Source organism: Carassius gibelio, chromosome A8, assembly GCF_023724105.1.
Source record: "Carassius gibelio isolate Cgi1373 ecotype wild population from Czech Republic chromosome A8, carGib1.2-hapl.c, whole genome shotgun sequence".
Lineage (NCBI taxonomy): Eukaryota > Metazoa > Chordata > Actinopteri > Cypriniformes > Cyprinidae > Carassius > Carassius gibelio.
In genome coordinates, this window is record NC_068378.1 from 24,057,121 (window position 1) to 24,083,638 (window position 26,518).

At 36.7% G+C, this 26,518-nt stretch overlaps 2 protein-coding genes across 5 annotated transcripts in view; both read right to left on the reverse strand.

Moving 5' to 3' along the window:
• Positions 1 to 337: 337 nt before the first annotated feature.
• On the reverse strand, positions 338 to 19,758 carry LOC128018951 (SRSF protein kinase 3). The gene is made up of 16 exons (XM_052604854.1): positions 19,638 to 19,758; positions 19,127 to 19,244; positions 17,100 to 17,491; positions 13,946 to 14,054; positions 13,654 to 13,741; positions 13,486 to 13,573; positions 12,299 to 12,405; positions 11,990 to 12,155; positions 10,356 to 10,381; positions 6,812 to 7,010; positions 5,201 to 5,428; positions 3,279 to 3,376; positions 3,081 to 3,188; positions 2,892 to 2,961; positions 1,845 to 1,937; positions 338 to 995 (listed from the first exon to the last, which is right to left on the reverse strand). Exons 1-16 carry the CDS (start codon positions 19,651 to 19,653, stop codon positions 811 to 813), a joined length of 2,091 nt encoding a protein of 696 aa, XP_052460814.1. The 5' UTR covers positions 19,654 to 19,758; the 3' UTR covers positions 338 to 810.
• Positions 19,759 to 20,887: 1,129 nt separating this feature from the next.
• The window catches only part of LOC128018957 (plexin-B3), a 67,589-nt gene continuing 61,958 nt past the window's right edge, over positions 20,888 to 26,518 (reverse strand). For all 4 annotated transcript variants that reach the window (XM_052604871.1, XM_052604869.1, XM_052604868.1 and 1 more), the window contains exons 30-35: positions 26,251 to 26,411; positions 25,171 to 25,318; positions 24,949 to 25,013; positions 24,750 to 24,825; positions 23,902 to 23,976; positions 20,888 to 23,820 (exon numbers count right to left, since the gene is read on the reverse strand). In XM_052604871.1, the coding sequence (XP_052460831.1) occupies positions 23,716 to 23,820; positions 23,902 to 23,976; positions 24,750 to 24,825; positions 24,949 to 25,013; positions 25,171 to 25,318; positions 26,251 to 26,411 (630 nt within the window). In that variant the 3' untranslated portion in view covers positions 20,888 to 23,715. The remainder of the gene's footprint in view (positions 23,821 to 23,901; positions 23,977 to 24,749; positions 24,826 to 24,948; positions 25,014 to 25,170; positions 25,319 to 26,250; positions 26,412 to 26,518) is intronic.

Below are 26,518 nucleotides of genomic sequence, written 5' to 3' on the forward strand. Positions count from 1 at the left end.
TATACACAAGTATATACATTTTAATTGTCTAGTTATGGTCTATCTATAACACCGATTCTCTCTGACTTCCTGTAACCCTTATTTATAACTTGTAGGTTAATGCCTGCAGTGGTCCTTTATCGCCCTCTTGTGTCGCTACAATATCACAGCAACAGTTAAACTTTATTCAATGGAAGAAAAAAAAAATAATGCATGTTTGGAACAAGCGTTTTCATAGTTTTTTTCATGTTTGGTTATGTAAAATGTTTAAACGCTCTATTGTTAAAGTATATCATGGTGACCACATCAGTATTATAAAAAAATACTGTTTGTAAGTGAGCCTTTATTCTCCGGTACACAGGGTTTAAGCTCAAGTCTTTATTGAATTCAGTCAAGTATTCATACAGTGTTCTGTATGGTCACAAACAAGCATTCATCACACATATTCGCAGACAAATATAAAAAGGCGATGGGCTTTTTTTTTTCTTTTCTTTTGCAGATGACATGTCAAGGCACTATTTTAACATAAATATGTGACCCTTCTAAACAATTATATGACCGTACAATGAAAACTCAACAGACTACAGACAAATCTGCATCATGTTCAGAGATCAAAGCTTCTTTAAATATATATACCATATATATATATATATATAAAAAGACAACAGGTTTGAGGTTCTAGCTAGGTCTGTGCTCAGATACTGTATCTCCAGTATGTTTAACCTTAGCAGTGAGTTTGCTCTGGAAGGTGGATGTGAGCACCAAGTGATCAGATGGACCAAAATGACACAGACCGCACAAACGTAGTGAACACGAGGAAAACAGAGCATGTTAGGAGTTGATCCAGGGGTGCTGTAGACACTCGGCAGCTGTGGCGCGGTTCTCTGGGATGAACTCGAGCATGGTGAGCAGGAAGTCGCTGAATTGGGCTGCTTGATCCAGAGGCCACTCGTACTTCTCCAGCAGCACCTCGAACAGCCCCCATGGCTTCAGGTTAGAGATGTGCCTCAGCTCACCTACACACACACACATGCAAAAACACTCAGATGCAAATTCAAGGACGCTTGTTTTCTATGAAAGTGAACAAGTAGTTCAGCACTGTGTGAAGGAAAGTTGTGAATACAGGATAAGAAATTAAGAAATATATATACACAGACATTTAAATATATAAGCATCTTCTGATAAAACACATTTATGGCGCCTAAAAACATTCTTGAGACTCTCTGTAGATTTATACGCATGTATAGACTAGACTGTATCCAAATAGATTATGTCTTCCTACTATGGACCACATGGCATTTCAAATATCTTGTCACAGGAGACATAGGTTCAAGGGCATTTCAAGGGATTTTTATCTCTTGTCAGGTGAGAGATGCTACTCAATCAGGTGGGATTTGTCATTCTAAGTCGCACTGGACTATAAATCGCATTTATTTAGAACCAAGAACCAAGAAAACATTACCGTCTACAGCCGCGAGAGGGCGCTCTATGCTGCTCAGTTGTAGACTACAGGAGCAATGAGCAGCATAGAGCGCCCTCTCGTGGCTGTAGATGGTAATGTTTTCTCTCGGTTAATTTTTCTTGGTTCATGTCAAATTAATTAATTTAATTAATAAAAATAAGTCGCAGGACCAGCCAAACGATGAAAAAAAGTGCGACTTATAGTCCGGAAAATACGGTACTAATATCCTGATTAGTCATCACACATTTGTGGAAAACCTTTTTGACTATGACCTGATGTCTAAATCTTATCTTGTTGGGCCATAAACACATGGTCTGCAAACCCCTTTTCCTTTGATTCTGAAGGGAAAGTGTCAGATTTCACCGCGACATTCTCTTGTAACTGAAACATCCAGAGCTCTTACCTCTTCGGCTGAAGTATTCTCTGGAGTATCGGCCTGACAGGGCGAAGTGTGGAGGAATGGGACCCAACAGCTCAATGATGTGAGCTATGTGATCTGGAAAACAACACAGCACATTGTAATCATTGCATAACCTAAAACGTTATTATATATTCATGTTTCTGAAAGATTTTGGTCTCTTACACTCATCAAAGATGCTTTCATTTGACCAAAAACTACAGTGAAAACTAATAATGTGGAATATTTTTACAACTTGAAATAACTGCTTCTATTGTTCTAATTGTAATTTATTCCTTTGATCAAAGCTGAATTTTCAGCATCATTACTCCTGTCTTCAGAGTCGCATGATCCTTCAGAAATCGTTCTAATATACTGCTCAAGAAAGATTTTTTTATTATCAACGTTGAAAACGAGGTAAAACGTTACTTGAGGGACTAATTCTCATTATAAACTATTAATATTAGCAAACATATGACTAGCATATTGGCTGTTAAATAATACTTATAAAGCGCTTATTAATACTTTATTATGCATGACCATAATTCAGATCCTTTAACCCGACCCAACAACTAAACATGACAACTACCTTACTAACTATTAATAAGCAGCAAATTAGGAATCTGAGGCAAAAGTCATAGTTAAATTAGTCTGCAAACTAAAGTGCGATTGAAAAACAGTTGTGCCGCTTCGTATTTTCGTAGAAACCGTGATACATATTTACTTATTTATTTTTTTGATGAAAAGAAAGTTCAAAAGAACAACATTTACTTGAAATAGAAATATTTTTGTAAAAAGTAAGTCTTTACAGTTACTTTTGATCACTTTAACATATCCTTGCTGAATAAAATATTAATTTCTCAAAATAAATGAGTGAATATATATATTAAAGTTTTACTGATCCCAAACTTTTGAACGGTCAGCTCTGAGAAAAAGTATTTGAAAATGAGAACAAGTACTTCAATTATTTAATGAGCTGTCACTGTTCATAAGTAAAAAAAAATTTTATCATGCCAATAATAATATCCTGGGAGGAAGACCAAGAGAACGGACCTTCATCTCGAGTGTAGTCCTCTCCTGAGTGAGGCTCAAACAGATAGTCTCCGGTCGCCAACTCAAACGCCTGTGAAGACACATCATATATATGACAAATAAGCAGGAAGTGCAAGTGTACATCCTGACCATTTTTTCATAGTCTTTAGGGAATAGTAGGTGTAAGATCCACACTGAATGAGTTCGTACCATACACGCAGTGCTCCATATGTCAGCCGGGGGTCCGTACTCGGCTCCGATCAGCACCTCCAGAGCTCGGTACTGACGTGTCTGGATGTCTTCAGTAAAGTGCTTGTGCTGATGAGGAGGAGAGGACAGCAGTAAACATCACCAGCTGTGATCCAGAATTCACTTTCTGAATGCCTGGAATCAATGCACTGTACTCACCACCCAGCATGCATTGCCTAGGTCTGCAATCTTGATGCGTATTTTATCTGCGTTCTGAGTTTCTAGAGGATTCACTAAGAAATCAGCAGCAGAGTATGCTGGGGGACAAAAAAACAGACCGTTTTAGCATTGATGTCAAACGTTCAGCAGCACAAGAACTTCTCTGACATTTAAGATAAAAAGCCTACTGAAAGCAACGGTCGGATTACAGAAGTGAACATTTCATTCACTTACAAACCTTTAAAAACAGACCTGCTTCAGTAGGTCATCAGCCACATTATTCAACGTATTGTTAAAGGGGGGGATGAAATGCTCGCTTTCACTCAATATCCTGTTAATCTTGAGTACCTATAGAGTAGTACTGCATCCTTCATAACTCCAAAAAGTCTTTTGTTTTATTATATTCATAAGAGAAAGATAGTCTGTACCGATTTTTCCCGGAAAAACACAACCGGCTGTAGGCGTGACGTGTGGGCGGAGCTAAAGAATCACAAGCGCCAGTAGGCTTTTGCGTTGAGAGCGTTTGGATATTAGATATTAGATTAGATATTTGAAGCAGTTTTACTCACCGCCTGAGGTTCCAACACAGGATCGTGACCCTTTTTCATTGGGATTGCATCATCCTTAAGACATAAACGATACGCAAATCCGGCGTCAAACTGGGCATTGTTTGTAAAACAAGCATCTTGGAAATGCAGGGAACAAACAAAAACACTTGCACAACTCCGTTGATGCTCTGTAAAAATAAACTCCATCCACTGGTCCCTTAATGCTGTTTTTTTTTTTGGTAATCTGTGCAGGGTTGTCTTGCCCTGGCAACCAAAAACACACTCCTTTTGTGACATTTCGCGACGCTCTCGCTCTGATCAGTGAAGTCTGTTATGCTCTCAGTGCTCTGCTATACGGGAGCGCGTGCTCTTCCGGCAAACGTGCCCTCAGGACCCATATAAGGAAATTCCGCTCCATCTAACGTCACACAGACCCATACTTGAAAAAAACTTTCCGAAACTTGTGACAAACCGGAAGGAGTATTTTTGGAACAGAAATACTCCTTCAAACGTACAACTTAATTGTTGAAACTTTGTCCATGTTTAGCATGGGAATCCAACTCTTTAACAGTGTAAAAAACTCAGTATGCACGAAATAGCATTTCACCCCCCCTTTAAATAACAGTTACATTAGGAGATCCTAGTACACTGCAAATGACGTAATCAAGTCAAACTCTCTCTGCTCGCAAACTACTTCAATATTTGTATGCATAACACAAGGTAAAATATATTATTTCAATATACATTTATATTTAGACTTGCTTTATATCTATCCATCGTTTTACATTTTAATTGACCCATTTCACAGACTGTGACTGTGTGTATCCAGTTATTAACATCATAAATCTAGCCAATTTCCATAAAAAAAAAGGTTCATGTAAATTTTTACACTATATTTATTATAGTTATATTACCTTGCCGTTAAGTTACAGAGAATTAGCCTCAGCTGCTGCGTGAGTGTTTTTAATACAACGGCTGATCTTTCTCTCTTCTGACCACAGTAATCAATCTGTTCTTATTTTTTCTTCATAGAAAGGCTTTTTCTTATGCTACTGTTGCAAAAGGGAATGCAAAAATGATGTGTTGTAGTTTCTACAGAATTCTCATAACCACAGAAATGTGAAGAGGGACCTTTATGATGATACTTCATGGGATTGTAGTTCTTTCCCTTATTAAAGCCATTAAGTATACAGTATAATACCCGTCCTTTTTTCAGATTTTCAAACACTGTTTTGCTTAACTTACAGCTGGTTGGTTTAGTTCATGGTTTGTTATTTAGAGACTCTATTATCCCTATGTGAATAATGAATACTTGCAGAAGCAAGGCAGCTGTTGCACTCTGGTCGTTTTCCATCAAAAAAGCAGTGTACGTACTGTTGGGAGAGAGCAGTGAGCGCTCCGTGGAGTATCCAGACAGAGTGGACAGAGCCGACTCAGAGGTAGCGGACAGGATGGAGCCAGACATGCCGGACAGACCCGATCCAGGGCTGGAGAAGCGCAGGGGTCCGAAGCCGTTACAGCCCTCCTCCAACCACGACGAGTCTGATTCTGTACTGCGTTTATTCAGAGCTCCAACAGAGTGTCCATTACCGTTCACGTTCACTGTGACACACATAAAGTGCTAATTTCATTAATAATCCTTTCTTAAGGTTCAAATGAAAATTAAAGCATCTTGGAGGAGCTAAAATCATCAGTCCATCAAAATCTGCTTCAGAGATATTGGACTCTGGTCGTCAAAGCTGAATAGATCATTTGTTGGAAAGTCTTTTCAACCAATTTTTCAAATTTAATCAGCAGTCATTTAAGCAACGATGTTGAGAAACAGAGCCATACTCTGTTTGAAAACTCCTCATACCATGGAAAAGATTTTGGTCAAATCACCATATGGTCATAAGTAGTTTAATCAGGGAGCTTATAATGCTAAAATTTAGAAAGTGTCAATATTTTAATTATAGTTTCATAGTTTAACAGTCAGATTCAGCAGAATGAAAATGAACACAGGGGTCTTGAGATGCTGTTTAATAAAAAAACTTATTTTAACTAAACAAAGCATCTAAAAACGCAACAAGAGGCTGAAAAAGTGATGACATGCACTGCATCAAAAACATCCATGTGGCACACGGACCAATGCACAAGTTAAAACCACACATCATTCACCTCCTCATAGCCCTTAGGTCCAAAAACTATGAGCTGTAACATGAAAAATGTCTGCAAGCATGATTATATTTAATCCTCATCCCTAATCACACGTTTTCTGACCAATGAAATTCCAAAACTTTAGATCACACTAACAACATTTTATTTTTGGTACAATATTATTATTTGTGCTAAAAATTGTAAATCAAATACAATTTCCTAAACCTAAGAGTCATGAAAATTACCTATATGTCACTAAATATTCCACACTGACAAATAACTAAAGACAAATAAAAAAATCTGTAGAAAGATTGATGCAGCCTCTGGTTTTATACATAAATCATTAACACATACAAAGCTTCATTCTACCTAAAATTCATCTTAATGTCATTTTGCATGTCTGTAAATGGTTAATTAAATCAGTTCATTAATTAGACTTCCATTTGATGGCCATTAATGCTGGGTAATTCTGTTTACACAAATGAAAACACTTGAGTAAAAGATGTTGTTGTTCACTTTAAGACATTGGAGTGATGTTTTCTTTACTCAGGAGCAAGAGGAGACATGCATAATGGATGTCTCATTACTTTCGGTCTTGAAATATAGACAGAAATAAATAGAACTAATTTGACACATTAATCTTGTTTATGTTTTTTCCTCCATATTATACATAATCTTTCAATTACTCACGGAATTCCCCAGAAGGAGTTTTAAAAAGCTTTTTAAATGTATTAAAAACAACTATTTCAGTACCTCATCTCACAAAGTAAATCAACCATTTTTGCATATTAATTCAACAGAATCATTAAAACATTAAATGATTCACTAGTTGACATAAATGTATCTCACTTTGTGCGTGTTTCTCGTCATCCTCTCCGTCCTCGCTGAGCCTCCAGAGCGCTCGTGTGTTTCCAGAAGCATCTGGCGGTAAAACTCCGTCCAGCTCCTCCATCCTCTGCAGGTCCAACAGCCGCTCGTCCAACAGACGCTGCTGCCGTTTGGCTTTCCTTTTCAACTTCTTCTTCTTATTCTTTGATAATTTACCCATCTAGATGCAAACACACATGGGCAAAAAATAAAGTGCCGAATCAAAACAAAAACAAACAGCATGGAACACCAAGCTTTCAAAAAGTTTAAAAAAAGTTTCAAAAAGACCTTCTAAAACAATGTTAGCTGATGAACCTGTGCAATTATGATTATGTTTGCAATAGCAAACTAATCTCACACCTACTTTGGTGAGTATGTTCTCATACAAACATTACTCACTCTCAGGGCCATCCAATATGTAGATGACTTTGTTTGTTTTTATATTCAAAACAGATTTGGAGAATTTTTGCATTATATTTTTTGCTTGCCAATGGATCGGCTGCAGTGAATGGGTGCCGTCAGAATGAGAGTATAAACAGCTGATAAAAACACTTCAAACCATTGGTTCCAACTACCGTATTTTACGGACTATAAGTCGCACTTTTTTTCATAGTTTGGCTGGTCCTGCGACTTATAAGTCAGGTGCGACTCATTTATCAAAATTAATTTGACATGAACCAAGAGAAATTAACTAAGAGAAATGAACCAAGAGAAAACATTACCGTCTCCAGCTGCCAGAGGCGCCCTCTTGTGGCTGGAGACGGTAATGTTTTCTCTTGGTTCTTGGTTCTAAATAAATGCGATTTATAGTCCAGTGCGACTTATATGTTTTTTTCCTAATAATACGTATTTTTGGACAGGTGCGACTTATAGTCTGAAAAATACGGTAAAATATGAGTCTATAATCCATTATATTGCTTTCCAGTAAAAAAAAAAAAAAAATGATATTTTCTGAATCAGAAGAGAAATAAAGTACAGATCAAGCACCGTTTACAAGTGACAACAATCTAAAGCGGTTCTAAACAAATATGTCAGTGGATGTGAGAGGACAACAGGGGATGTACTTTTTCACTGAAGGTAGTCTTATTATAGATTATGGACTGGTATTTTGGCCAGAAGTGACACTTTGAAGTTAAAATATCTAAATGATGTGTTCGTTCCTCACAAATATGCAGCTTTTCGGTTCACAAGATGTTAATTGATGGACTGGAGTGGTGTGGATTACTTGTGGATTATTGTGATGTTTTTATCAGCTGTTTACACACTCATTCTGATGGCACCCATTCACTGCAGAGGATCCAATGGTGGCAATTTGCTGGTTCAAATTCAACAACAAAAAAGGAAAAATCACCACTGAGTCCTTAACTTAAACATGTAGCGTCAGGTTACTTCAAGGGATTGTCACTGAAATGTCCTTTCATGGGTCTCCAACCTTCATGGCATGCAGAAGGGTTATTTCATCTGGTTACAGAATCCAAACACTATGCATTCATGGTGATTTTCATGACATGTTGTCCAGGGTCGCTTCTAAATGATTCACTCATTTTTGATACAATAAGCTTACACTGATGCAGTATAAAGTGAATTTTGCCACGGGGGATATCTGACACTACTGCACCATTTTCAGCTCTGGGACTATTTTGGGATGGCAGCTCTGTTGCCATGTCTGTTGTCTGGCCGAGCCGTTACACATTCGATTTATTGAGTCCAGTCTTACAGGACTGACCTGATGAACTTCTGCCTCTGGCGCTGTCTGTAAAACTGCTGCTGCTACTTATAAATGAGTCTTACTGCTGTAGGTGCAGATATAGATATATGAGAGGTACTCAACTGTATTCCAGGAATCACGCTCTGGTTACTGTATATCACATAAATTGGGTCACTGTAATCTAATGGGGTCTGAAAGGTGCATGCAATAACGTCTGTTACAGAAACTGCACACAGTTTGGTGAATACGGGAGTAATGCTTTCTATGATAAGAACAGAGGATTCAATCACTCAAAAGTTACAAACCTTTTAGATAATTTATGATGTGAATTAGCAACTGTTACACACATCAGAACATTTACAGGTGAAAAGATTAGAAAGAAGGTGATGCACAGAAGGAATCTAGATTGAAATAACTAAGATTAACTAAATTAAAATATGGAACAATTAAGAAGATGAAAAGCAGTTTTGCCGACCTAAAACATGTTAAGTCGTGCAGTTAAAATACTAGAGATAATCAGGATAATCATCTAGGTTTTAGGGAATTATTAGGCCATTTATTTAAGAAATCTGAAGGCATAATAATAATAATAAAGTTTTTTGGTTAACATAAGGTTATCAAATTGTCATCAATATATTTTTGCTGTTAGTAACATTAACAATAATAATAATTATAATAAATTGACCTGAGGCATGCAGAAAAAAAAATCTGCTTTGATAATTACTTTTTCTTAAAGTTTTATGTACCAGCCATTCGTTAAGTATGAAATCTGTAACCTAACATTTAATATAGAGCAAAACAAAGATTAAAATGCACTAGTAATTTTAATTATTATTTTAGTATTATTTTATCACAGCACTGAATATTATTCTTTTATTTTATTATTATTATTTTTTTATTTCTTATTAAAAGCCTGTTAAGCATATTGTGTTTCGGGCACTTTAAACATAAAATTCATTACCTGTTTTGGTCTTAAAAATGAAATACCTTCCAAGAATATAACACTGTCCAAAGCTAATCATTTTGAGATATCTTGTTCTTTTCGACATTTCTTTCTTCATCTCAGTGGCGTAGACAGCCTTGCTTTTTGCCATGCAACTCATTTATATTCAGAAGAGAGGAATATGTGACAGTAATTCGTGAAATCACGCAAACCATGCAGAGGTGGTGGCTGAAATGAGAAAAGCAGAATACAGGCAGCGGGAACACAGCGGCTCTCTGGCTGTCATGACGTGAGAAAAGATAATGCTCCCATCTGAGAACAGCTTACTGCACTGCCCTTTTCTCACTTTTAAAATAGTCTTCTTTCACTTTTCTTCTAAAGAATAAAAGGGGGAAATGAATTGAAATGCAGAATGATCAAATGAAGAAAGCTAGCTAGCTGGTTTAATGCTCCAGCATGCAGACACCTTTGAAAGGTCTAATATTGTTAGTGAGAAGTTAACGGTGTAAAATCAACACAACATCTGTGGGACGGCAAAGAGCGTCAAGACCAAATCCACTGACTGGGTGAAACCGAAAGAAATCCTTTAATAAAACGTATACTCTTTTGTGCATTTACACCGGCTTAAAATCAGCTATCAGTCAATTCGGTGCATTCAAGCACATTTTGAGCATAGGTGGCATTCTCTTTCCCAAAATCAGTGGATCTGACCACAGCCATGGAGATTTGCCCCTTTCTCAGAAGTTCATGCCTGTCTATCTACATAGGCAAGGGTGGGTTAGGGTACAGCAGGCAGATTAAAACAATCATGTGTGATTTTCACCAGGACAAACTACATCCTCTCTGTATTTCAGCAGGCACAACTCTGAACGTACCTGTTTTTCCCTTGGGGCCGTGCTAACTGCCATCAGAACAGAAGAGGAAAGAGGGAAGGGACAGAAAACCACAATGATAATAATTATAATAATTTAAAAGAAAAAGAAAACAGAGAAAGAAAAGATAGGACACCAGTTAGAAACCAAACAGACGACAGAGAAGAAATGAGAAATGATTGGCATATTCACCACAGAAGCAGAGGAGAAATGACGACCAGCATGCACATCTGTAGTCGATTAAGCGTTGAAAGCACATTCAAATGACTTTCTTATATGCTTTCTTACATTTAAAACTTAAGCTTAATTAAATAAACCCTGATTCTATGACCTGGACTCAATCGTTGAGGAGAAAACAACTGTGTGATTCGGCTAAAATCCACAGGAAGGTAAATCTGTACGAAAAATATTGTCCATCACTGCTGTAAAGCAGCGACTTGGTTCTATCCATCAGTTGTTTATTGGAAAAATCTTTATGCAGAGCTGTAGGCAGATCTGAACGCAAGCTTGAAACCGTCTGTACAAAAGAGTTTTGTTTTAAAAAGACTCAAAGATTGGAGAAGTCTGATGTACGTCACTAGAGAGAAACCTGACCAAAACTACAAGGTCAATGAAATTCAGAGCAAGATCAAAAACTTGAATTTAGAAAACAGATAGGGAGAACTCTTGAAATTAAAATGAAATTCATAAATGAACTCGCAACCGTTTCATTCACATGTAAATATCTTAATATCGAAGAAAACAAAATCACTATAGTTCAAGTGTAAAGTCAAGAAAGATGCTTAAATCTGATTCAAAGGTTTACAAATACAAATACACAGAGACGAAGGCAAATTCAGTCCAGTCACACACTGAAGAAAAAAAACTACAAATTTATCAGCAATTCATCAAACCTATAGAATTATATTTGATTTTAAAAAATTAACGTAACTTTTTCACAAACTATCAAAAATCTGCCATTACAAAAGAAGAAAACCACAATGAAAATTAAAAAATTAACTTGATGGACAGGTGCTCTCTGACCAGGAAGTACAGACGCACTCAGTGGTGCGCATAATGGAAAGCTCTCGCTGTGATTTGAATGTAATATTTCATGCTTTTTATTACTAAATATGTAAATATTTTTTTTCATTTTCATTGTGTTTTTCTTCTTTTGTAATGGCATATTTTTGACAGTTTCTGAAAAAGTTACGTTCATTTATTTAGAAATAAAAATAATTCCATACAAACCAATCTAAAGTCTGCTTACACTGTCTAAACCACAAGCAACAAAATTAACTGCATCACAGTGATCAAGGCTGGAAGTGAGACAGAACTAGAAACTCCCATCAGACAGCTTGATTATACTGGGACTGATGTAGTTTTGTCTGCACAGACACGCAACTGACTTCCTAAATAACTCTGGATTGTAGTGGGGGACTTTGTGTATCCCTGGTTTATGTCATTGTATGCTTTTCATCATTTTATATGAATACAATTTATAACATTTCTTTATATATTGTCTATTTAATAATGAATGCATTTATTATGCAAGCATTAAATGAGTCATACATAAGTCTAAAGGGAGTGTTATGTATGTCTCACGTGATACTAAGATGAGTTCATGGGAGTCACACACTAAAAATAAAAAACTATACCGGAGGAGCCAGAAGGGGGCGGAGCTCCAGCCTTCTGCCATAACGTGGCTTCTGCTGCCAGCCGTCTCACATACACCTCATTGACATCCAGAAGGATATTCTCTGGCTTTATGTCTGTGTGGATGATCTTGCATTTCGTGTGCAAGTAATCCAAGCCCTCGAGAACCTGAAGAGGAGAAATAAGACACGTATAAATCACTCCCACGGTTTTGATGGAGCTACAATGTTTATAACGCACACTGGTAAAAACAAGTCTGAGAAATTGTTTTTGCTATTTGACGGGACAATATGACTGTAAAACAGACGCACCTGTCTGAGAATGCTCTTCACACAGACCAGAGGCAAACCCATGTAGTTGGATTTGATGATCCATTTCAACAGCTGGTGACCGAGCACCTCTAGTACCATACACACATCTGAGAGGTCAACGAGTCAAGGACAGAGTCTGTGATTAATAAACCACAATTGGACAGCGACAGAAATATGATGTTGACATGTACATGTCCCAAAGCAAATGAGCAGCACAGTTTCATCTGCTATAGATACTCAATCGCCAGTAATACTCTTGAGATTTTCAGCATCTGCCATCTCACTATATGTGGAAACTATATATGAACTTCCTCCTCAAGAGTTCCTCTAAAAATTCAGTTCACAAGCTTTTCCCCATTTCATTTGATGATTTATTTTTATTATTTTTGTAAAATACACATAACAAACCACCTAAATAAACAGTATTTAACCTTAAGAAATGATCAGAGCAATATATTATATTACTATTACTACTTTATTTACTCTATTAAAATTTATAGTAAAAATACTTTGGAAAAAATGCAATTTGTGCAGAACGTTATTTGACAAAAATAAAATGTATTCTAAAAAATGTAAATATTCTGTGTAAAGATATACAGTATTTTTCGGACTATAAGTCGCAACTAAGCATAAGTCGCATCAGTCCAAAAATACGTCATGATGAGGGAAAAAAAAATATACAAGTCGCACTGGACTATAAGTCGCATTTATTTAGAACCAAGAGAAAACATGACCATCTACAGCCGCGAGAGGACGCTCTATGCTGCTCAGTGTAGGCTACAGGAGCACTGAGTAGCATCTCTGGCAGTATAGAGCGCCCTCTCGTGGCTGTAGACGGTAATGTTTTCTCTTGGTTCATTTCTCTTGGTTCATGTCAAATTAATTTTGATAAGTCGCACCTGACTAGAAGTCACAGGACCAGCCAAACTATGAAAAAAAGTGCGACTTATAGTCCGGAAATAATTGATTATGCTTTACATGCTTTTTTATTTTTAACATTTAAATAACCCATTAAAAGGAAAAAAATAAAACACTGAAAAAAAAAATTGAAATTTGTGAGGAAAAAAAGATTTCATAAGGTCTGAGTAGAATGAAACAAACCAAGAAATCTCGAATTTGAATAACAAAACAGTATTCGCTTGAAAGTCGCACCAACATGAGCATGTGATGCAAGCAGTGAAGGATACGAACACCATTGACACCAGAGATTTTAAAATCATCAATAAGCTGAACGATCCTCTCTCGTTTGGGGTCTGTGGGGTCGCTGTCTCGCACCTGAGGAAAAATTATGTCATAATACATATCTTTTTTTTTTTTTCATAAAAAATGCTAATGTATTCAGTCCCCATACTTACACATTTCAGTAGTTTAATCTCATCTAGTGCAGTCTCAGTGTAGTGCTGGGCACTTTTAACCACTTTCAGAGCCACAAATCTTTTCCGCCTACAGACAAAAGTTATATATTGTTGAATTCAAACAGACAGTCAAACAGCATGTCAATGCATGACAATCCATACACAACTATCTGGCTGACAATCCATAATCTGACATCGGCTTACATCTCAATATTTAGAGATTGTGCATCTAGTTCCAGCAGTTTAATCCCAGGGATTAGGACTCACGTTCATACAACATAAAAATACTCACTGTAGATCCCAGCACAGCCATACAGTGGAGAAATGGCCCCATCCCAATTTCCTGACCACATGATATCTGCCATTAAACAGGTCTCCAATCTTCACTGGATAATACCCTCCTGAAAAAAAAAAATTTATATTGTCACATAACATGCATTCAGCCAGTCATTATATGTTACTATTGCTGCATTAAAAAACATAGCAGCTATTTTACAACAGCTTCAAATGTATGTCATCCAATCAGAATTCAGAGATGGAGCTAGGTCTGCACGATAATGGTCAAACTGATAATCACAATTATTTTGATTAGGGGTGCTCCGATCACGATCGGCCGATCGTTAATGCGCATCTCGTCAGTAAAGCCGGTTCTCTAATCAGCGTTTAATTCCATCAGGTGCATGATTTCACATAGAGCAGCTGTTACTACACAGAGCCGTTGTTAACTGAGAAGATGCGCCAATAAACGCTGAAAATGAAGTGGATTTGCGCATCTTCTCTATTAGAGAACCGGCTTTACTGATGAGATGCGCATAGCGATCGGCCGATCGTGATCGGAGCACCCCTAATTTTGATTAAAATTATAATCACGAGTATTAATAACGATTATTCTATCCTGCTGAAAAAAAAACTGCTAAAACCAGCCTAAACTAAATTGGTTTTAGTTGGTCTCCCAGCTTGGTCAAGCTGGTTTTAGCTGGATGTTCCAGATATTCTCCCAGCCTGACCAGCTAAGGAAATGGTCAAAATCCCTCTAAAACCAGCCTTCTGACCAGTTTGACCAGCAAAGACTGAGCTGGATGACCAACTTAAATCATGCAGGTTTTAGCATTGTTTTTGTTTTTTTCCAGCAGGGAAATGCAATAACATTTCATGTGTCCTTTAACCAACCTCCACTGACTATACTCTGACTTCATTTAACCAACTATGATAATACAGAACTCATGGATTTGGTTAGTGTTTTGTCATCTGTATTCACATTAGGGCTGCACGATGTGTCGTTTAAGCATCGATATCGCGATGTACGAATCCACCATAGTCACATCGCAGTGCTGTCTTGCTCTCTCTCCCTCGTGCATATTAATCAATTGACACGATGGTGTCGATGTTTAAATCATTTAAAATGAGAATGTAAGTGTGTTCACCCCATTTTTGTTTGTAAGAAAAATTTGATTAGATTTCATAATCGCAAAAATAAAATATTGCAATGTCATTTTGTCATTGTCACACCCGGAGCAGTGAAAATTAACATTGCCATACCATTTTCAACACGAAAACTGCGAGACTCTTAATATAAATTACAATTCCAATTTATGTACATTTTCCCCCATTGTATTGTCTCAGGTAGGAAAAGCGCATTTATTCCTCAAACACAATAGATCCATTATTGAAACTCAGTGAAAGTTTGATCATGGCACATTTGGTAACACAAACAGTACAAATGGCTTGTGAAAAACCACACATTGTCTATATGACACTTTCATGTAAGCAGAATATCGCTGTGGAGAGATCGCTAAACTCATCAGCGCTTGTTCCGCCATCAGTGAGCGCACACCGGGTTGCCAGATTGCACAAATTAAATAAAACATTGGGAAGAAAGTGTATCCTTAAAGGAAAAAAGCTCAGTTTTAGGGCTTAAAGCTATTCACATCTGGCAACTATAAGCATGAACGCTAGAGAAGACTTGTTAGCAATGCAAGATAACGCAAATGCCAAATTAAACACACGTTTCAAGATTAATAACGAGCCGGCCAATATCGTGACGATTATTTTTAATTAATTGAGAAAGGTAGATATCGTTATCGAGATTAAAATACGAAATACGAAAATACGTGCAGCCCTAGATGGAGCTATTTGTTTTGTAATTTTAGCTTTATAATAGTAGCCAGTTCTAAATCTTTTATTTCCAAAAAGTGAAGCTGTTTTTGCACCAGGATTATTAGCATTAACTAAAAACATTTTTAAATATAAAATAAAATCTTAATATTATATAAAAATTCAAACTAAACGAAAATCTTTAAATGCGGCCTTGGTAACTAAATGAAAATTTCTGGAAATAAAAACTAAAACTGAAATAAAAATAAATTAAACCTAAACAATAATAGTTAAAATCATTAACAACATTACTAAAAACTCAACTGAAAATAAAAAAAGTGAAAATACATCTAATTCAATATAAAAATGTGTAAAAAAAACTATAATAGTTCATAAATAATGCTAGAATACCACTGTTTTGCACTGATACCAGATTTTTTTTATTTTTATGAATATTATAATTTTTTGGTTTGCATTAATAATGTTCCAAATAAAAACAGAAAATTATGAAATGAAGGGCTTTTTTTTTTATTGCAAAGTAATTAATTCACTGGATTATATAAAAAAAGATATTTTTAAATAGTTATGTAATACATTAAATATTTTATTAAATTTTCAGCAAAATTAACTGTTTAGAGATCATAGACTGTATAAAAACATGGACGTAGTCTCCGTGATGTCACCCATTGGTTTCCGAAGAGCGATTTTGAAACTAAAAGTAGGCAGAGGTGTCTGTCACCATCTTGGCAGCACATCACCGAGCATCACTCCTGGATAATCGAAAATTGGCAAAAATGCGGGAGCTGGTTGCTGAAACCACGCCCACCTTCCTCGACTGCGGTGACAGCAGCGGCAATCCACCTGTCACTCAAGTTGCTGAGCCCTTAATGATGCAGAACTTTAAGGCTTAATATAATTTAAACGGATGAGTTATAAAAAAAAAAAATCACCCGCCCTCACAGTTGTCACAGAGGGCTGAATTAGCTATATAGACCAAAATAATTTTTTGTACCAGTCAACTTTTTTTTTTTTTGCTGTATATTTGGGCATTTTAACATGAGTCGTCTATGGGGTTGACTCCCTTTTGCAGCCAGCCTCAAGTGGACAGTCGATGAATTGCAGTTTTAGTCACTTCGCGTTAGTTTCAAGAAAGGGAGCGAAAGATTGCCGCTTGGATGAGATACATTTCATTAGTGTGATTTATATACCAGTGTATATATTTTTCCACATTATGTATCGGTGATACCGCCTCTTTAAGTAGAACAACTTCATATTTTTATAAGGACTTTATAAGGATAAATAAGTATCATTAAAATCATCTATAAAGCAACAATTTCTTATGATCATCCTACCTTCACAGTAATCTGACGGATTCTCTTGCTCCTCATCATCTGACCCGAGTAATTCTGCTGGGGGTGGGGAAAAGTCTGGAGGGGGAGGGCTCAGAGCTTGTGGTGGGATCGTCTGATTGGCCGGGGCCTGTGGAGTGGGAGGAGTCGTGGAGAGAACAGCAGGTAGAACCAGTGAAGGTGCTGTGGGAGTGGAAGATGTGTCTGGAGACGAGAGGACACTGGGTGAGGAAACCACTGTGATGGGAACGGAGTGAGGGATGGGGGCCGGAGGCTGCAGGTCTGGGGGACTCTGGGAAAGGTTTAACGGGGGCGTCGGGGGCGACTCTGGAGGGGTGGTGCATCTGCGGATGGTGAGGATGTGGCACAGTTCATCGGAGGAGGGGATCTGGGGTCTGTAGAGCGAGAAATGAAAGAAGAAGATAAGATTTTAAATACATCATCTGGTGGCTGACATCCTGTGTGAAAATTTTCTACAAAACATCACTTATCCGTCATCTATAGCCCCTTTCACACTGCGATTCCGGCAAATACATGGGTAATGTGTCCCGGCAATTGTTCCCGGGGTTCTAGATTTTACACTTTCACACTGCCAGTGATGACCCGGTATATGTGCGTGCGTTCACACACAACCCGTAAAGGTCCCGTAAAGACACGTGACATCAGGGCGTGACGTGTAATGTACGAGTCGAAAACGTTAGGCACGATATACTTTAACTGAAGCTAGCGAACGATCTCAGCTTCAGCGCGGAAAGTGAGGAACTAACTTATCTCCATTTCATTACTGTTTGCACAAATTAATCCCAGGACATGTTTGCTTTCCCACAGAAGGCAACCCGGCAATGTTCCGGCAATTTGCCGGGTCCGACATACAGTGTGAAAGGGGCTTATGGAAAACGCAGCTATGTTTAAAGAAGCAGAATGTTACTATTTATAATCAAGAATCCCTGATGACAACTCCATAATTCTACTACTTTTCATAAGCAATCTCCAGCTGTGCCTTTCATATCTAGGGCTTTTGATTTCATTCAAAGCACAGTCTTCAACCATCTTTGCAATTCAAAACATCAATGCACCACCTTATTATAAAGCCACACTGTGTCTCAGTCTATCTAGCTGTTATTAAATGGCCAATAAGTACATCTTAAGGGGTTAGCAACTTTGGCCAACCAATATCGGTTAAGAGCAGTGTGGCTAATACAATGGCCAACATAAACATATAATGTGTTATGCACATGCTATAATGCATAAGAACATTCAGACATCGGGCTACAGAGTGAAGTTCATGTCCACTGTGATAAGAGAAGAGATAAGTAGAATTATTGTTATTATTATTATTCAAAAAACGTCAGAATGTAGAAGTAATAGGCTCAATGTACTGTAAGTAATAGGTTTATGTTTTCAAAAGTCTAACTTGTCATAAAGCTGAGACTATGATGACACGGCTGAAGGAATAAATTCGTTTTTCATTTTAATTTATTTTAGTAATGAAACTGAAGTTCACTGGCCGGATTGCTTCTGAATCACTATTGACTGAATCCTGCAAATGTTACTGACACCAAATAAGACATTTAAATTGGAGAAATAAAAAACAAAAAGCTGAAGGTGTAAATATAATGTCTTCTTAAAACTAAGATACTAAGAACACGGGATATTTATGTAGGGGAAGCACATACACATCCACTCTTACTCTGTGCATCTTCATGCTATTTTGGCCTACTTCTGAGTGCTGCTAATGCAATTGAATCACTTGCATTTCTCCTTATTTGACTATATTTTAATATATATTTTGACTATAATTTTGACCAATATCTGAACAGAACTGTGGTCCTTATGATATGTATCTAATGTGTATTGTTTTCCAAGGGTGTGTTAAAATAGGTTGCACATGCATGGACCGGGAGGGAGGGCCATGAGTCAATATGCTTATCTGGAGAAGTGACTCCCATGGCCACCCTCCTATATATTTTTAGCAGCATCTCACAGAGCAGAAACCCAGATCTGGATCATGCCCAGCTAGACACACTCACCCCAGCTCCAAACTAGAAATCTCCAGTGCTCCTGCCGCTGCTTTGCGGTGCTTCTTGTTTTTCTTCTTCTGCTTTTTGCCGTGGCTGTTCAGGGGAAGGCTGTTATCGCTGCTGGATACTGCCATGCATCAAAGAGAATGTCATATAACATAATACATATTAGACATGCTGTTATAGACACCCCCACCCCCAATTCACTACTAATGGAGGACAATCCACCAACAAAATCAAGGATATCACAAATGTCAGCAGGATACATGCATTTATTAATCCCATGCATTTATCAATAAACAACCGAATACTTAAAAAAATTTGAAAAACCAAACATTAGATCCTCTAAACGTGCTCAGGCTTAGCTTTACAGCTAACACGGGCTCTAGTCATCAAAACAAGCGTCCTTTTAACCCTCCGGCAAGCCGACATTGTTGAATTTATCCTCAAGAAACATAATACATCCACAGACATGAATATATTTAGGGTTGTTCGACTGGTTTTTAATGAAAACACTCACCGTTCATCGATATCATCGGGACAGCTGTCACCTCACGCACATTCGCCTCGGTTGGTTCTGCGCATGCGCATTCGGACAGCACTGTGTTGACAGCATCTCGTGCGGTTGAAAAGGCACTGCGCGAGGACAACGGGGCCCGCAAAAACGTGCAGACTGCACAGATCCTTATATTTTCTGATCATCATGCACATAAACAGTTTTTTTTTTTGTACCCACTTAAGGCAGTATTTTATTCAAAATTTGTGAGACAGAACAATGTTTACTTAAAATTGTTCAGAACAAAAATCTTTTTTTTATTTCTGCCAAAATGTCAGACCTCATCAAGCATTAAAGGAATCGTTCACCCAAAAATGAAAAATGTTGATTATTGACTCACACTGATCTAGATGTGTTTTTTTCTTCATCAAAACATAGTTGGAGAAATTTTGCTTTCCATCACTAACTCACCACTGGATGCACTGCAGTGAATGGGTGCCGCTGATAAAAACACCACAATAATCCACACCGCTCCATCAATTAACATCTTGTGAACTGAAATTATTATTATTATTATTTTGTCCTCTATCCATAATATTTATTTCTCTTGTGAAATGGTAATCTTATCTGAATCAGGAGGGAAATATGCAAATTATTTTCTTACAAACACACATCTTTTCACTTCACAAGATGTTAACTGATGGACTGGAGTGGTGTGGATTACTGTGATGTTTTCATCAGCTGTTTGGACTCTTATTCTGACGGCACTCATTCACTGCAGAGGATCCGCTAGTGAACAAGAGATGTAATGCTTAATTTCTCCAAATCTGAAACACCTGATGGTGAATACATTATTGTGTATTTTCAAATAGGACTTATTTTCCCAAAAGTTACATTAGGTTTATCATTTTGATTCATTTTAATAACCTTTTTTTATTATTATTATTATATTATTATTATTATTATTTCTATATATTTCATTATTTTAGAAAACATTTATTATTAGGCACATACTAAAACACTTTCCCTCCTCAAGTATAAAAATCCAAAGTAAAATATTTATACAATTTCATGTTTATTATCTAAAAGCAAGAAATTATTATTATTATTATTTTTTTAGAAATGGCTCAGAATCTGAACCAGTATCCTTCTTTTCTGTTATTGACATGTCACTTTAAATCATTTTAGCCGACAGAAGATGGATCCGCCCATTTAAAACACTTTTGTTCTACTGTCTACAAATATACAAAATCCAAATCAGTAAACACAATGTCTTCATTGCTAAAATTATAGCTTTATTTATTTTCCAGATACAAATTTCCATTTCACTCTTTAAACATTTAGGTCCCAATTTCTCCTGAATGGAGAAAGTAAGTCTGTCCAAAGTGGAAAAAAACAACAACCAAAAAACAAAAAAAGAAAAAGAACAAGTCCTCTTCACAATATGTACAGGCACATATACACAATTGTTAGCAAACTATACACAATACAAATAAAAAAAAGAGTACGTCTTTTGAGTGGGTTTAAGTTCTCTTTTAACCCCAAATTCATTAGAAAATTACCATATATTATTTTTTTTTACCCTTGTATAAAAACTCGTAGCCAGGCGAGGGCTACATATACACCAACAATTCTCTAAACAATGGTCTGAATTGTATATCTGCAAAGATACAAAGCCATTTTCCACACAACTGGCAAAACAAGAAATCGCAAGGCTCTACAAAAGAAGGTTTCGCTGCATTCTCTTAGAGAAAAGTGTCCATAACAGGAGATTCGCCAAAAAACCTCACCATCATGTACGAAGCGCTACAATTACTTAAAAAAAACTCTCATGCATACACACACACTTTCTTCTGAGGAGTGTTTTTATGAGACTCGTGCACTCATAATGCAGTCCATCGAGTGAACCTCTCATAAAGCACCCCAATCAGAAAATCCAATCAAATCTCAAGCATGCATCAGCCTATAATAATCAAAAAATACACCAAGAGCCCAAACACATTCAGCAATGGGCTAAAAAACATACACAAGATGAGCAAACTAATACGTTTTCAATTTTTAAAACACAACTCTGTGCATACATTAGTATGATGAAGCGTAATAGCTCAAAATCTCACAAATAAGAGCAGGAACAGGGAAGCCTTCAAGATGTGTGTCCAGATAGCATTGAATTCATTATTTTCAGTTCTATACATAAAAGGGATCATGTTATTATTATGGGTGAGCCAAAATGTAACCACAAAGGTGATTTTTATTCAGGTAAAAACAAATTATGACCATTTTAAGAAGCTTAAAACAATGGATGCACACACACGCAAATATTTATTTGGTGAATACAGATCGCTCGAGGAAATGAGCTGGCTAGAAATGATTGAGCTACACATGGTTTTATATTGAATCCATTGAGATCGACGGCTATAATCCTGAGACGCACTGCAGTCCAGAGACTAAAAGCACTGTATGATCTTCACAACAGGCAACAGTTGTGCCACAGTTCATCTTTTCCTCCATTTGGCAAGTAATGTCAAGCACGTTTACTTGAATTGTAGACGTTATAAAAAGTAACAAAGAAGGCACATTGGCGGTCATGTATAAATAAGTAGTATTTACAATATAATAAGTTAATTTCTATTCAGTGTCTGATGTACACAACTCTCAATCCAACTGCTGCTTTTCTATTCATTAAGACCAAGTGAATAAAGATGCTTTTCTCCATTTTGCCAACATTAATCCAATGACCCAAACTGTCCCAGTTTTGTTTCAATACCTCCCAAGAGACAGCACATCCTGGCTGAATTGCAATTTCATCTGAGACTCAAAACTCATGAGATTGGATCTTTAATTGTGCTCGCTTGTGCTATTAAACACAAAGCAGGCATTAGGAAGTCAATGCCATGTAATGTAAGTGTGGGTGAATCTCACAAAACCTGCAAAGATCTAGGATTGGTTTCATGCCTAAATCAAATTAAATCAGAAATTAAAATTGAATTGAAAGGTATTGTGCATTGCAACATTCTTAGAAGTATTAGGAAGCAATGCAAAAATCTATAACTAAATAATGATATTTTAGAGTATGTTGTGCAAAGTATAATTTCTTCATATTTATTATTTTTTCTGTTGATTTGGTAGCGAAATGTGGCCCAGGCCCATATTTTATAGGGATACATCAGAAATCTTGGGAGTGAAGGCATATTAATGCTTGATTAACATAAATTAAGTTAACAGCTTCTGATACTACAAACCAGATTCAGATGAACACATTTAACAATTTTGTGAAATTCCAGATATTTGCGATATTAACAACAGCGGAAAACCTGAAAACTGTGACATTTTGCATGCACACCTAAAGCTACACAATAACATGCACATAAATATTGTGCTTTTATAACTTGTTTTGGCACTTGTGTGCATAGACTTACTCTACAGTCCCTGGAAAAGCGTAACACTTGTTTTGATCTGCAATGCTAATGTAAAAACGTTAGTATAAAAGGTTAACAGCACAGGGCCAGGGACAGTCTTTGAGTTTAAGATGTGATTGTGCAGAAGCAGAACTTTTCTAAACCTGGAACGAAATACTCCACGTACAGTAAAAGCAAATGTGGGTTTTGTTTGAATCAGTTCGTGAATCTCCATACAGTGGATCTGATCACTTGCGTGAAAGTAAAAATGGTATAAAATGCGTCGCAGCATGTCACAATATGTGAGAGCTGCTTCAGTAGTGTCATTAAAAAAGTCTCGTGTCACAATTTTAATTAAGTAATCTTCAAATAAAGAGCAGAGCCTTTCAGACAAAACACATCAGAATTAACCATGCACGCACACACACACACTCACACACACTTCCCATCAGTCAATCCTCCAGTGAGTCGTTCAGCGCCTCAGTCTGAAAAGCAATCCTTTTCCAATAAAATTCCCATGAAGGTTTCATCGGAAGAAAGTGATCGTTACTTCATTTCCTGTTCCATTTTGTTAAGAATATGCAGGTAGTTTATGTGAACGGTTGTGGAAGCACACAAGTGTTTTGACGTAGTGACTGCATTTCATCAGCCGATCACACACATGATTATAGATGAGCTTAGACGACAAGGAGAAAGGTCAAAGCCTAAAGGTCAGTGACTTTATTCTCCACCAGGGCGGCAACCTGCTGAAGCCGATACGCAAGCTGCATCTTCTGCCCCGCAGCGTCTTCTTCCAGAGATATGATAATCTGTACAAAAAGCAATATGAAGAATATATTACTCTCCTCTAGCACAAACATGATAAGAAGCTTATATCAGTGCCTACTGACCTGATCATAGTATTTGTTGATATACTTGTAGAGCTCATGCAACGCCACCAAACTGTTCATCTCAGACGCAAAACTCTAAAAACAGACAGTCATCAAAATATTAAAATAGGAGGTTTAAGTGTCCTTGAGATAGAAAAGGAAAAATCTTTTAAAATGGAGGGAAAATCTCATTTAAAAATTGCACATTCCTTATACCTTAAATACAAGAGTATAAAAAGTAAATTCAAAGAAAGAACTTTTTTTAAACATCATTCAAAAAATTTTTATTTTACTAATATCATGAATTATTAGTTAAATTAATATGCTTAATATTTGATAATTATTAACTTGAATTTTCACATTGACACTGTATTTTCTTTTTATAAATGTCAAGAATTTTTAATAAAAAAATATTTTTGAAAATTTACAATTTATAATTCAACAAGTTGTCATTCCACATGCCATTTTTTTTTTACAAATATCATACATTTATATTCCAAAAATACTTGTAATTATTAATTCAGTTTTTTCATGCCGAATAACTTTTCAATATCATGTACTATTCATTCAAAAATATTTTTTATGTTTTATAATTCTTAGTTTAAATAGTCACACCACATTTTTTTTTTACAAATATTATGTAGTACTAATTCATAAATATTTTACAATAACTAATTCAAGAAATTACACATCACATTTTAAATCCTGATCAAAATCAAGAAATTTAAAAGAATATTCATACATGCTGTATGTGTGAATTGCTAATGTATGATTGAATAGGGCAATTTGTTTTTGTTCTTTTCTAAGCCTGCTGTGTGTTAAAATGTAAAATGGAGTTGAATTAAGAAAAAAGTAAAATCCAGTCTCACCCCTGACAGCTCTGTGAGGGTTGAATTCATTTCCTGGTAACAGCCAGACACGGCGTTATGAATATCACTGTAGTACCTGCAGGAGAGGAAGAAGCTTTATAGCGTTAGATACCATAACTATCCTCTATTCCTTTCAGTTGCTTCTAGATGTGTTAAATGCAAAAGTCTGCATTGCTATGCATCATTTAGATTTTCTCACCTCTCCACCAGCTGCTTGTATCGTGGGATTTCTCGGGCATACAACAGCTTATTCACTGGAGAATCCTGAAGGACAAGACACATGACAATGAGCTCTTTCACTGCTACCAAATCTTTCAGCTTTTTCCTTTTTTTCCCTTTCCTGCCTTCTCGCTCAACATGCACTCTCTTATTATAATGAGGTCACAGCTAGAGAGGTCAAGAGGTTAATTGCTGTACTGACCCGGCCTACTTTGTGCTCGGATGTAGTGCAGGAATCAATGAAGGTCTGAGCGATAACGGAAAGGACGGCATCCACGCTATCCGTCACCTGCACGTCAAAGACGAACTGAGGATTCTTCAAGATGTTGACCCAGAAACGCAAAGGTAAACTGCAGGTGGAGGGAAGACAAGAACACGTTTTAATTACATTCAATATTATGAACACAGAAACATCAGGGTTCTCACACTTTCTGCTCCATGAATTTCCATGCCCTTTTTTTCTAAAAATCCATTCAAATTCAGTAAAATCAGTTAATCCGATATGAATTAATGAGTTGCTCACTTTTTTTTATACAATTTTAGCCAAAGAAATATTACAAAATTAAAATGCATATAAAAATGTATATTAACTATAGAAATTTGCAGATTTCACAAATGTCCTGGGCTTTTCCATTATCTTTGTATTAACTATGGTTTTCTATAATATTGTAATTCCATTGTGATTCAGACTGATTGAGTACTGAATTGTTCAAATCAATTAGTGAACAAGTTGATTTGGGGAAAACAACTAAAAAGAATAATTAACTAGCTTTGCAAATTTTACACAAGAGCAAAAACTAGATAGTATTTTTCGGACTATAAGTCGCACCTGAGTATAAGTCGCATCAGTCCAAAAATACGTCATGAGGAAAAAAACATATATAAGTCGCACTGGACTATAAATCGCATTTATTTAGAACCAAGAACCAAGAGAAAACATTACCATCTACAGCCACGAGAGGGCGCTCTATGTCTTCAGTGGTAGGCTACAGGAGAACTGAGCAGCATAGAGCGCCCTCTCGTGGCTGGAGACGGTAATGTTTTCTCTTGGTTCACGTCAAATTAATTTAGATAAATAAGTCGCACCTGACTATAAGTCGCAGGACCAGCCAAACTATGAAAAAAAGTGCAACTTATAGTCCGGAAAATACGGTAAGTTAAATTTCCACTCCAAATGTCATATTCAATCCCATTACTGTACTAAGTATTAAAAAAAACGTTTTCTTAAAATGCTTCATTAAAAAGTTTTATAATACTCGAAGATGTAGGAAATAGCACCGACCTATTTGTTTTCCATATGTGAACGGTCTCTGGGTCGTCAATCCCATGTTTTTCTGCCATGTCGTCCAGGAAGTCAAAGAAGAATCTGACAGCGATGGGTGGAGGCCGTTTTGTACTCAGTATGGCTACAAAGACATCATCTACAAACTTCTGCAGAGTGCCCTGAAGATACACATTTGAAAACACAGAGCAGCTTTCAATCACATTGACAGTCAGCAGCATCTCAAACAAATATGAGAAACGGCAGGATTTGTTTGATGTGGCGTGTA

What these genes read in the sequence shown, in the direction of transcription:
- LOC128018951 (XM_052604854.1), bottom strand. An exon ending in TGGCTGTGCTGGGATCTACA is followed by an intron (nt 13,742 to 13,945) that starts GTGAGTATTTTT and finishes TTTTGTCTGTAG; the next exon opens with GCGGAAAAGATTTGTGGCTC. An exon ending in CGGCCCCAAGGGAAAAACAG is followed by an intron (nt 7,011 to 10,355) that starts GTACGTTCAGAG and finishes GTTTGCATCTAG; the next exon opens with ATGGGTAAATTATCAAAGAA.